A 12,844-nucleotide genomic window follows, 5' to 3' on the forward strand; every position below is an offset into this window, starting at 1 on the left:
AGGTGTGGACAAGCCAGAAAAGCATGGAGAAAAAGGAAAAAAATAATTTCAGGACATCTATTAAACAATCTATCTTACCATAAGCTTCTTCAATCAAAGCACAGTAAGGATTAATGCCAGTGCCATTCCTTTTGGCTTCTTGTTCTCCAAGCCTCAGGATATTTTCCAAGCCATTTAGGGCAACCTGTACAATCTTAGAGTCCATGACTGTGAGGAGATCACAGAGTGGCTTGATACAGCCCAGTTCTACGAGGTACCTAAATTAATACAAAGAACAATTTAGTCAAACAAAGCTTTTCATTTCATAAAACTTTTATGAAATTGGTAGGAGGGAAATCCTCAAATTCACTGTATAAATAAAAGTAGGCACCCATTCAACCATACAACCCACACCTTGTCAAAAAAAAAAGCTACAAATAAATTAAAAAAAAAAAAAGTTCTCTGGCACCATCACCATTTTTTTTCCCTCCACAATTATTAGACTCGAAGAAACTGGAATACTCTCTTACTTTGACTGTGAGTGATTCTTCAAAATAGTATACTTTTGATTAATTTCATTTTTGTTTCTATAGGTAACCACACCTCTGAAACAGGACACACTTGGTGCTAAAGCCAGCACAAGCCCAACAAGCCAATTCTACTGTGTACAAAGAACTCTTAAAACTCAAAGATAAAAAAACAGAATTTAAGAATGGGCAAAAGATCTCAACAAAGATATACTGATGGCAAAAAAGCATATGAAAAGACACAACATCATATGTCATTCAGGAACTGCAAATCAAAACAATGATGCCCCTACACATCTATTAAAATGGCTAAAATCCAAAACACTGACAATACCAAACACTGGTAAGGATGTGGAGAAACAACTCTCATTTTTTTTGCTGGTGGGAATGCAAAATACGATAACCACTTGGAAAGACAGCTTGGTAGGTTTTTGTTTTTGTTTTTTTAACAGCTTTCCATATGATCCAGCAATCACACTCCTAGACATTTACCCAACTGAGATGAAAATTTATGTCCACACAAAAACCTGTACAAGAATTATTTACAGGAGCTTTATTCCTAACTGCCAAAAACTAGAAGCAACCAAAATGTCCTTCAATAGGTGACTGAATAAACTGTAGTGCACTCAGACAATGGAATATTATTCAGTGATAAAAAGAAATAAAATGAGCTATCAAGCCATGAAAAGATGTGAAGGAACCTTAAATGCATATTGCTAAGTGAAAGAAGCTAGTCTGAAAAGACTCCATACTATATGACATTCTGGAAAACAGAAAACTTTTATAAAGGCAATAGCATAGTGGTTGCCAGGGATTTGAGGGATGGAAGTAAGGGAGTAGTGATGAATAGGTGAAGCAGAGGGGATTTTTAGAGCAGTGAATAATACTACAATGGTGGAAACATTCATCAAAACCTATAATTGTATAACACAAAGAATAATCCTTAATATAAAATACGAACTTAAGCTAATAATGTATCAGTACTGGTTCATTAACTATAACAAATGTAACCACACTAAAGCAAGATTTTACTAGAAGAAACTTAGAAGGGAGGGAAGTATACAGGAACTCTGTATTATCTAAATTTTTCTGTAAATCTAAAAATGTTCTTTAAAAAGGCTTAATTTTTTAAAAAGTTTTATGTAATATTTAGCTTTATTATTTACAAAGGAATGAATTTAATAGTATTGTGTGTAATTTTATTTAAATATTTACTGACAATTTAGATGATATGTCCTAGGAATAGACTAAGTCAGTCATAAAGAGACTAGGTAAGGCATGAAGCCATTTCTGACCATTTCCCCTTCCTTTACACCAGTTTTTAGTCACTAAAAACTGTTAACCATTCCTTCAACATATTTACATAATTCTCAGTTTTTCTTAAAAAAAACAAAACCAAGCCTCTTTAGATTATAAATGTTAGTTGCTGCAAATTTGAAAAATATAGAAAAGCATAAAGAAAAATAAAAAGTACCCAGAGATAACCACCACTACAACATCCCAGCTGTGCTACATACAAGCTGGATGACTTTGGACAAGTTATCTGATCTCTCTGTGCCTCAGTTTCCTGAACTGGAAAAGTCTGGGAATCAAAGACTTAAGTCTGTCACTAAACCCCAGCAAAATTTTAGAGTAGTTAACTAAACAGATGACTTACATGTCTGCACTTAAACTTCACTGGCCTATACAGGCAAGTCTATAGAACACCAACTGGATTTCAGAGATTTGTTCAGAATCTCCAAATTGTCTGCAAACTTGATCCTGGTCTATGCTTGATATGATTTTCTCTCCCATCTAGAAGCTTGGCTCAGTAACCTATAATCCTTACATCGCCTTTAAAAACCTCATTTACTTTTGTAATACTGTCTGGTTGTGAAACCTTTTATTATGAAAACCAGTGTTCTGAAAACTTGATTCAGAATTAAAAACAAATTTTAAGTTCTAGAAAGCTTCTAGAACTAGTATATAATTAAATGAATAAATACTAAAACTTTCTTATTGAAAAACTCTACCCAAAAATGTGCTAATAAGGGCTTCCCTGGTGGTGCAGTGGTTGAGAGTCCGCCTGCCGATGCAGGGGACACGGGTTCGTGCCCCGGTCCGGGAAGATCCCACGTGCCGCGGAGCGGCTGGGCCCATGAGCCATGGCCGCTGAGCCTGCGCGTCCGGAGCCTGAACTCCGCAACGGGAGAGGCCACAACAGTGAGAGGCCCGCATACCGCAAAAAAAAAAAAAAAAAAAAAGTGCTAATAAGTAAATCCAGAGTTTTGAAGATGTGAGGTTTTATATTTGCAAAAATATGGTATTATTATTATTATGGCACAGTTCATTAAATGAGTTTTGGGTTCCCAATTCTAGCCACTTAAATTATACCTCCTTACAAGATCAGAGGAATTCAAGGTGCTGTTTTCTGATGCAACCACTCATCTTTGGAGATTTAAGACCACCATAGTGGTATTTCACTACTGATGCAAGTTTCTCCAAAGATAGTAATTTGCACCAAAAAGCAAAACAGGTCACCAGAGGACCTGGGCTGTATAGGAGTTGGAAAGTCATATTACTTTGAGAAAAGCACTGTAAGAAGTATGTCCTCGGGAAAGTCTGAAGACTTGAAAAGATGACTGGAAAACTGGCACAATTCTATGGTTAAAGTCTGGAACTGGCTCCAATGGGTGGTGTATTTCAAACACTTGGATAAAGCAATCACTGGTCACTGACGCTAGCTGGCTTTTGTGGCAGAAAAGGCTTCCATTAAGAAAATTTTCTGGGTAAGGAAATTTAGTCCACTAGAATTTACTATCTGGAAAAGTGAATTATATTTCTCAAATATTTCTTCTGATGAAAAACAAACTCAGTGTGTCTTAAACCATCTCTCTCGGAACTTCCCTGGTGGCGCAGTGGTTAAGAATCCGCCTGCCAATGCAGAGGACACAGGTTCAAGCCCTGGTCCGGGAAGATCCCACATGCTGTGGAGCAACTAAGCCCGTGCGCCACAACTGCTGAGCCTGCACTCTAGAGCCCGCAAGCCACAACTACTGAGCCCACATGCCACAACTACCAAAGCCCACGCGCCTAGAGCCCATGCTCCACAACAAGAGAGGCCACCACAATGAGAAGCCCTCGCACCACAACAAAGAGTAGCCCCGGCTCACCACGACTAGAGAAAGCCTGCACGCAGCAACAAAGACCCAACGCAGCCAAAAATAAATAAATAAAGCCATCCCTCTCAAACAGGATTTTGCTTCTTCTGTGTCCTAATTTTTATCAACAGAACAAGCTTTTTCTCCGGTCATCTTTGGCTCTTTCCTTTCCTTTGCAATCTGTTAACCTGCCACCAAGTCCTACAGATCGTTATTTCCCATATCTAGACCTATACCTCATGCTACAACACTTTTTTTTTGCCACACCTGGCAGCATGCAGGATCTTAGTTGCCCGACCAGGAATCAAACCCGTGCCCTCTGCAGTGGAAGCATGGAGTCTTAACCACTAACCACCAGGGAAGTCCCTACAGCTATTACCTTAATTCTGGCCATCACAGTATACTAAACTACTGCAATGGCATCTTAATTGCTCTCTTTCCTCTCCTCAAAACACTATGTTCTTGGGACTTCACTGCTTCCCAATATTAAGGCCTTCATCCCAGTTTTCAAAGTCCATCAATTCCTTAATTCTTCATCCCTGCACAGAATAACCTATAGCAAGATTGATTTGCCTCTTCCAATAACATTTACTGTGCATATTCCCTCATGCTATTCTCTCTCCTCCAAAATTGCCACATCTCTACCCAAATGTCAAGTTTCATCTCTTTCATGAAACTTTAACTCCAGGCAACATTCTTTATCCTTCATTTTTAAGAACTGTAGTATGTATTAGCATTTGATTATATTTAACCTAAAATTATGAGTACTTCCTAAGTTACTCTAACTGGTTCTTGCATCTAAATCTTGTCTTCTCAACAATAAGCAGAAGCCACACAGATATCTTTTATCAGTAATAAAGACAGCTTATTTTCTATAATTTGGACTGTAACAGTTTTATGATAATCTTTCAAGATAACTCTTTACCCAGTTAATAAAAAACTGCTAGGAGACTGATAATTAACTCTATTATTATAAATAGCTATGCTGAATTGTAAAAAGGGATAGTAGGCATTCCATTCCTCTCTAACAGAGCAAAATACCCCTGAATACTTTCTGATGAAAGATACCATAGTATTTTAAAATGTCTTTAAAATATGTACCTGTACAGTTTCACTATTTCAATTAAGAAAACATATTTGGTATAAAATATAGTGACAATAATTATAAATCTGAATTTGAACATAAGACAACCATCAACTGTTCTAATAACTTCTATATTACTTCATATTACTGCCATCTGGTGGTGGCATACTTAAAAATCATAGTACCCCAGACAGAACTCTGGAGGTTAAAAAAGACCCAATCCCCTACAAATATGCTCTGAAGACCACTTGAAGTCCTCCTTGGCTAACCTATCCATGATGAACTTCACCGAAATAGCTACTGCATGTGTTAATCTATTTAAGTTGTATTATTTCACGTACATACTTATTTTCTGTAATCTTATTTTCTGATCAGTTTCTGAAATCTTAGGACTACTTTACCTTCTCATGTTGAAATTCCCAACAGAGCACTAAAGAATCAGCACTGGTTGAGCACCTACATTTAACCCACAAAGCGACAATATCAGAAGTAGCTATGTTTCCCCCATATTACTACATATATAGAAGGGGTTAAATGCTTTAACACTCATTGGTAACCATATTCTCTCCTCATTTGAATTCCCCGAAGAATCTTAAGGCAGGCTAAGAGTCTAGGTTCCATTCTTCTTTTTTTTTCTATCTGAAATACTGTATATTTCCATAATTAACCATCTGATTATATGATGTTCCTTTGAGGAATTGATTCCTATCCATATTTATGCCTACTCTAGCCATTAAGATGATAAGTTGCTGCCCTAGGGGCCATTTAAGTCTCAAGCTAATACACAGACCTCTCCCTTTACTGAATAACATAGTCCTTTAGGAGACTTGCCTCTACTGAATTTGGCACTTTATTTTAAGGCATATCAATACATCTCTTTCAAGTCTGTCCAATTCTACTATTAAGACATCTAAACTAGAAATAGCAAGAGTCAGCTATTAAAGTTAGACTCTAAGAATTCTACAAGTAACCTTCTAGACTACCCAAGATGTTTTTGATCAAGCAGCTTGAGAGCAGGCTCAAGCCACCCCTATAAGTATTTCGATCGCCTCAAACCTCAAACTATGCCTTCCCTCTTACATCCCAGAATTATCTTCAGCAATAGAGAATGGGAGTGATATAAGGAATCAAATATACGCTTGAGTCTAATTATGAAACTGAGAACAATCTTCCAAGAGGCTAGAGTTGAGCATTCTTAATTGGGAGACAGTAATTTTCCTTTAATTTACAAGACACTACTTGGCTAGTACTTACTTGATCTGTTCAGCTGATCCTCCAGAAGTTGCATTTGTGATGGCCCAAGCTGCTTCTTTCCTTGTCCGAAACTCAGCAGTTTGTAATATACTAATGAGGGCTGGGAAAATGTTGGCATCTATCACAGTCTGGAATGAAAAAATTAAACGGAAAGGGAAATTACAAGAGTTGTAAAACTGTTCATGACACTAATAACTTTTCAGCTAGCTTCACTAATGACACCCTTCCCCTGTTAAAAATAAACTAGGGGCTTCCCTGGTGGCGCAGTGGTTGAGAGTCCGCCTGCCGATGCAGGGGACATGGGTTCGTGACCCAGTCCGGGAAGATCCCACATGCCGCGGAGCGGCTGGGCCCATGAGCCATGGCCGCTGAGCCTGCGCGTCTGGAGCCTGCGCTCCGCAACAGGAGAGGCCACAGCAGTGAGAGGCCCGCATACCGCAATAAATAAATAAATAAATAAATAAACTGGAAGGAGTTTAACTCCTCATTATCCTTAACCTTTTGGCTATACTTAGTATCACTAACAACATCCTCCCTGGAGTTTGTGACCTTGTAATCTCCTAGTTTTCTACCTGGGTTCTTTTCTCTTTTATTTTTCTCTCTTGTTCCACTCACCATAACAAATTATAAAAGTTCAATTTTCTTTCTTTTCCTCTGCCATTCTCATTTCTCTCATAGCATCCACTCTCACATGTGTGCTCTACCTCTCCAGTCCACATTTCTCACTGGGGCCCCAGCCCAAGGTGGCTGACAGCTGACTTAACATCTGCTAACCACCTTAAACATATTATCTGCTCTTTGTATCAGGTCTCCTTTCAAACCTCTCTAGTTTACAAAGGCTGTTTTTATATTTATTTATTTATTCATTCATTCTAAATTCAATCAGTCACCAAGTCTCCTTTACATTCTCAATTCAGAACGTCCTGAGTCCATCTTTTCCTTTCCTTTAGCACTGCCACCATTCTATTCCAAGCCACCACCTCCCACACAGATTACCAGAATAGCCTTTAGACAGAGTACTTTTACTCAATCCCTCTCATATACTAAAGCAGTCTTCCTCAAATTGCTTTCTTCATGTTTCTCCTTAGCTCAAGAACCTAAAATGGGTTCATATCATTTCATTTATCAAAAAACTGAGGAATTCTATATGAGAGCCTGGTGGTAGCAGACAATAAAGTGCAGCTGAAATCACCCTGATGCATGCTATAAAATGCCACAGTTATCAATCTCAGTCCCTGACAGCCTCCTGGGGATGACTAACCATGCTTTCCTGGTCAAGAACTCTTTCTATTACACCACTGAAGGAAGTCAGTAAAATTTAGTGGAAAGGTGCTTCATCTTGGTCCTGTCATTTACTAGAGGTATCCTTGAGCAAATCATTTTATTTCTCTGAGCCTCAGTTTCATCTTTAATTGAGAATGTTGGGTTAGATGACCTCTATGATTCCACTCAGCTCAAAGTCCCATAAGTCTGTGGTATATCTTTTCCAACTCATTATTCCAGCCTTTCTCATGGCTTATTCTGAACCATTTGGCCTATGGCTTAGCCTTTCACTTGGATTACTCTCCCACTAATACAAGGACAAAAGTAAAGGGCAGATAACCATTTAGAGAAAACTGGGTCCCCAAAGAGTCATGAAAAATTGAAGCAATCCAACACATGGGTCCACTAGAAATTTTTTTTTTTGCAGTACACGGACTTCTCACTGTTGTGGCCTCTCCTGTTGCGGAGCACAGGCTCCGGATGCGCAGGCTCAGCGGCCATGGCTCACGGGCCCAGCTGCTCCGCGGCATGTGGGATCTTCCCGGACCGGGACACGAACCTGTGTCCCCTGCATCAGCAGGCAGACTCTCAACCACTGCACCACCAGGGAAGCCCAGAAAAGAAATATTTTATTTGGCAAGAGTAAAGCCAATCTGTTTAGTGTAAAGTCCATCAAAACATTTTGAAAATACAAGATACTATTTCTCAGATCTTGACAAATCATCAAATATTAAAGGCAAAGAGAAAAAACCAAGGCCTAAGTGTAAGTTTCAAAAGATTTAACCTCTATAATGTTGGATAAAAAAAGTAAGAAATAGACTAATAAGACAACATTGGAAATTAGTGTTCTCCAAGGCAATAATGAAAAATTATACATACTTTAAAGGCTGACTGAAAAAAAACCTTAACTAATAAAAATACAGAACAAAAGACAGGTGCTATGAGATTACCTGGATCTGTGCCCTATTTCCAGCTGTGATGTTAGATATTGTCCAACATGCTTCCTTTTTGATAGACTCCTTTGGGCTACTCAGCAAATGCAATAAACTCTGCAGAGCTGAGCAATTCAAAATTACCTAAAGAAAAAAGTTTGAAAATTTTACTTATTGTATTAATCCAAACTGAACTAAACCTTTAACTCAAAGACTTTATTTTCGGAAAATACAAAGAAATAACATCTCTCCTTGAAATTTTAGAAATAACTTTATATATGTATAAAAGTACTCACTGCTAATAAGAATTCATTTCTAAGATTATCAAAGCAGTTTCACTATATATACTCACAACTGCTAAACATATTTAATATGGCACAATATGCCTTATTCACTTTCCTATGCCTATAGCATATGAAAATGTCTTTTGGGTAAATGTATCAAGTGGCCAGAAATTCAAAAGTGGTCTCAGATTTTTAAGTCTTCTGATAATTCTCTACCTGGAAGTCAAGGAATCAATACATGCTTAGTTAAGTATACCAGGTGCTTTATAGGATACAAAGATTAAAAGTATATGCCCCCAGCTATCAAACAGCTTACAAAGGTGAGGATGATATGCATGACAAATATACATGAACAAGGAGATCTACTCTACCACAAACTAAAATCATAAAGTTATAATGATTAAAATAATATGTGACAGGCTCAAGAATCAATCACTGAACAAAAGAATAGGATATCTAGTCTAGAAATAAATACAAGTATTTATAAAGAATAAGTATGTAATAAAATTAATCCTTTCGTCCTCCAATGACTGGTAGTCTTATTTATTAATAGATGGTATTAGAATAAGGGACAACTAGTTGAAAATATTTTAAAAATCAATTCTTAACCCCAAACAGTAAAATAAATCTGCAACTTATTTAAAGAGTAAATATAAAAAAGAAACCATAAAGCAGAAGAAAATATTAGTTAGTAGCTGGTTTGGGGACAGTGAAGGACTTTCCAAGCATAAAAACAACAGAAGAAATTATAGGGGAAAAATTAAAATTTCACCAAATAGAAATTTTTGCATGTCAAAAACTCATATGAAAATGAAAATGCACACCACACAATGTGAAAAAGTATTTGTAATGGAAAAAAGCGTTGCTGTCTTTAATATGTAAATTGGTAAGAGAAACTACATTTTTAATAGAAAATTACCTCACAAAGTAACAAAAGAAATGCAAATTACAATGAAGCCCATTTTTGCCTATTAAATTAACTCAAAAAATAACAAAACTTGTGGTTTAACAGGTACAGTCTTTCCAAATAACAGTGTGAAAGACATCACAAAGCATTTTTAAATGCCAAAGATGTGGTGTGGAAAATAAGCATGTCAGAAGTTAAAGAATACCTGGGGAGGAGTAGTAAGGAAAAAAACACTTCACGGGAGGGGGTGGGGGGGGAACCCCTTGAAACACAGACAGGATTTCATAAGCAAAGAAGAGGGAGGACACAGCAGACAGAAGGGTTAGAAATGAAAAAATGCTGAAATGGTTCTTTATCTCACAGGCATTAAAGAAGCTCATTGTTTCCAGGAGGAAAATAATGTGAACAAAGTTATTTTAGGAAAGATTAAGCTGTTATTAGGAAGGGTAAATGCCTGGGAGAGCAGGAGGATGAATAAGATAGGTACAGCAACAACCCCTGCATGTGAGAAAACAGGGCCCAAACTAAGGTAATCAGATGTGGATCCAGAAACACTAAGAATCAGTTAAGACCTGCTGACTTGCTATACAAAGTGTGAGAGATGGAGACACCAAATATGACTGCAAAGTTTCAAGACTGGGTGAACAGTTGTACCATTAACTGAAATGGGAAAAACCAAGACGAGAAGGCGAGACAGGTACTGGAGACATGGGACTGAAACTTGAGAGAGGTTGGAACTAGATGTATATGTTCAGAACTTCATTTATTCAGTAAATATTTTTTGAGTCTCTATATATTGTGCCAGGGACTATTGTAGAAGCAACAAAAATGAACAAGAATGACACAGTTCCACCTCTACAAGCTTACAATCTAGTAGACAGTTACAATACAGTGTGGTAAGTGCTATGATGGATGAAACAAAACAAGGAGCACCTAATTTAAGAGTCAGCTTCTTGGAGAAAATGTTAATACCAAGACTTGAAGAATGAAAAGGCATTAGTGGCAGAGTGAGGATTTGTGTGAGGGACTGGTCAGAACAGGGATGGGGATGGAAGCATATGTTCCATGCAGAGGGAAGCAAGCCATGTGTTAAATCTCAGAAGTTAGCGTGATCATAGCTAATACAGTGGAACAAACATGGCAAAAGCACAGAGTATGGCATGGGAGGGGGCAGACAGAAACTTTTTCTGAATAGCAAATATACCAATATGGTTTTAAAATTCAGAAAATAAAAAGGACTATATAGTTAAAAGCCTCCTTTCCATTCCTATACCCCAGCTACCTGGTTCTCCACAGAGACAACCAATGTTATTAGTTTCCTGTGTATGCTTCCTGAGAAATTTTATGCAAATACAATCAAAAACATACATTGTTTTCTTCTCCTCTCCTCCCTGCCTGTTTTTTACACAAATAGTAATATATCCTACATACTATTCTGCCCCTTGTTTTTCTTTTTAAACAAGAGAACCTAGAAACCTTTCCATATACATGCCTATTAGCTTCTTCATTCTGTTGCACAGCATTTCATTATACAGGTGCCATATTTTAAAGGATCTTAAACACTGTCCAAGGACAATAGGGGGCCATAAGAAGATTTTAAGAGAATGACATGATCAAATTTGCATTTTACAAGCATCCTTCTAGTGATATGGGAATGACACAAGAAATGTCTGAACTAAGCACTGCAAGGAATGAGCAGAAATAGCAGTCATTCGTGACTGATGAGAAAGGTGGCATAAAGGGAATAATCAAACTAATGTCCAGGTTTTTGGCTTGGGTAACTGTTGGGGCCATTCACTGAGACAGGAACATAAATAAGCAGAGGTCCAGGTACACCAGTTCCCTTGCGGACAGAATAAATTTAAAGTTAAATATTAAGAGTTGGAAGACACCTGAGAACAAATTCAGTCTCCTAATTTTAGAGATCAGAAAAGTGAAGACATTAAATGTCTTGCTGAAAGTCAGAGCTGGCTAAGAAAGAGCTAAGGCTAAAACTAATCCCCTCCAGGGGACAATCCCATAAACAGAAAAGAACAGGTAAAGGAACTTGCTAAGGAGAAATAAATGGTCAATGAGGCAGAAGACCCAAAATACTTCAGCACCACAGAAGCCTAGGAAGATAATTTTAAAGATGATGCCAATGCATCTGAGAGATCAAGAAGAAAAATGGCTAGGACAATCCACTGTGAGTGATGTATCTTGATATAAAATTTGAATGGAATAGAAGGTGACATTAAGAACCAGGAGGGAAGATACTTCTCACATAGGAAACTTACTGTGTACAAAAAGGAGGAAGCCATCAGGGAAGATAAGATGAAGATGACAGAAAGGATGCTACTAGAGGCTTCTGATGTTCACAAGAACCCCTTCAAGTAGAAGTAGTGGGAAATAAACCAAACCAAAAGGATAAGTTACACCATAGGGGAACCCAAAATTGCCACAAAGCAATAGGTCAAGACAGAGATAGTGAAGGTATTGAAAGTAGTTGCCAAAGCCAACACTTTTAACAAACATTAATGAAACAAGGTATCATTTCTCCCTATGTGAGTTAAATACTGTAACAGAAACATAATCATGAGGGGTCAATCTGCTATTTCTGAAAGAAAAAAGAAAGAGATACCATTTATTCATACCTGTGTCTGAATATCATCGCCTGTGACAATGTTTCCCACAGCTCGCAAAGCAGGAGAAACCACTTTATAATCATTATGCCTGCAACCATAAAAAGATGTGTTATATCCAACAGTTCTATCTTTAATCTCTTTTCCTTAGGGCTGAAACCCAAAAGAAATTAACATGTGATCGGTTCTTGGAGCAGAAAGGTACCTATGGTGGTTATTAAAGGAACCCTATCATGATGAGGAAATGTTTTTGGTGTCCCCAAGAAAGGCTGTCTTTCCTTTTGTTTGGTACTTTTGGATAAAAACTACAAATCTGTTCTAATAACCCTTCCCAGGTATTCAATCACCTGGAGTCCAAGTTTTCCCTCTCATTCATTAATGCAGGTTTCATTTCCTCTTTACTTGGTCTCTATGGTTGCTGAGATAATGGAAAGAGATAGTAACATTTATACAGCACTTTTAGGTTTTACAAATCGCTTAATTTTCACAGGAATAAAGATATATCAACAGTTGAGCTAACTTGAAAATGAAAGCCAGGCCTCATACTTCAAATAGTAGACTCTTTCTACTAAACCTCAGCTGACTTACTGGTCTGAAAAACCCCTCCACAAATCTTTTATATATCTGAAGACAGATATTAAGTCTTGATTTTAGGCTAAGTAAGTTAATATCCTTTAACTTTCCTTAAATATCTTTTTTTTTTTTTTTTTGCGGTACACAGGCCTCTCTCTCACTGTTGTGGCCTCTCCCGTTGCGGAGCATAGGCTCTGGACGCACAGGCTCAGCGGCCATGGCCCACGGGACCAGCCGCTCTGCGGCATGTGGGATCCTCCCAGACCAGGGCACGAACCTG

General features: G+C 37.8%; 1 protein-coding gene across 2 annotated transcripts in view; it reads right to left on the reverse strand.

Moving 5' to 3' along the window:
• KPNA1 (karyopherin subunit alpha 1) overlaps positions 1-12,844 on the reverse strand; it is a 67,924-nt gene that overhangs the window by 2,875 nt on the left and 52,205 nt on the right. For both annotated transcript variants that reach the window (XM_029214011.1, XM_029214010.1), the window contains exons 10-13: positions 12,004-12,082; positions 8,198-8,323; positions 5,985-6,112; positions 79-257 (exon numbers count right to left, since the gene is read on the reverse strand). In XM_029214011.1, coding sequence (XP_029069844.1) covers positions 79-257; positions 5,985-6,112; positions 8,198-8,323; positions 12,004-12,082 — 512 coding nt within the window. The remainder of the gene's footprint in view (positions 1-78; positions 258-5,984; positions 6,113-8,197; positions 8,324-12,003; positions 12,083-12,844) is intronic.

The sequence above is a fragment of the Monodon monoceros genome, unplaced genomic scaffold (assembly GCF_005190385.1).
Source record: "Monodon monoceros isolate NGI ecotype Baffin Bay Population unplaced genomic scaffold, NGI_Narwhal_1 Super_Scaffold_11, whole genome shotgun sequence".
NCBI lineage: Eukaryota > Metazoa > Chordata > Mammalia > Artiodactyla > Monodontidae > Monodon > Monodon monoceros.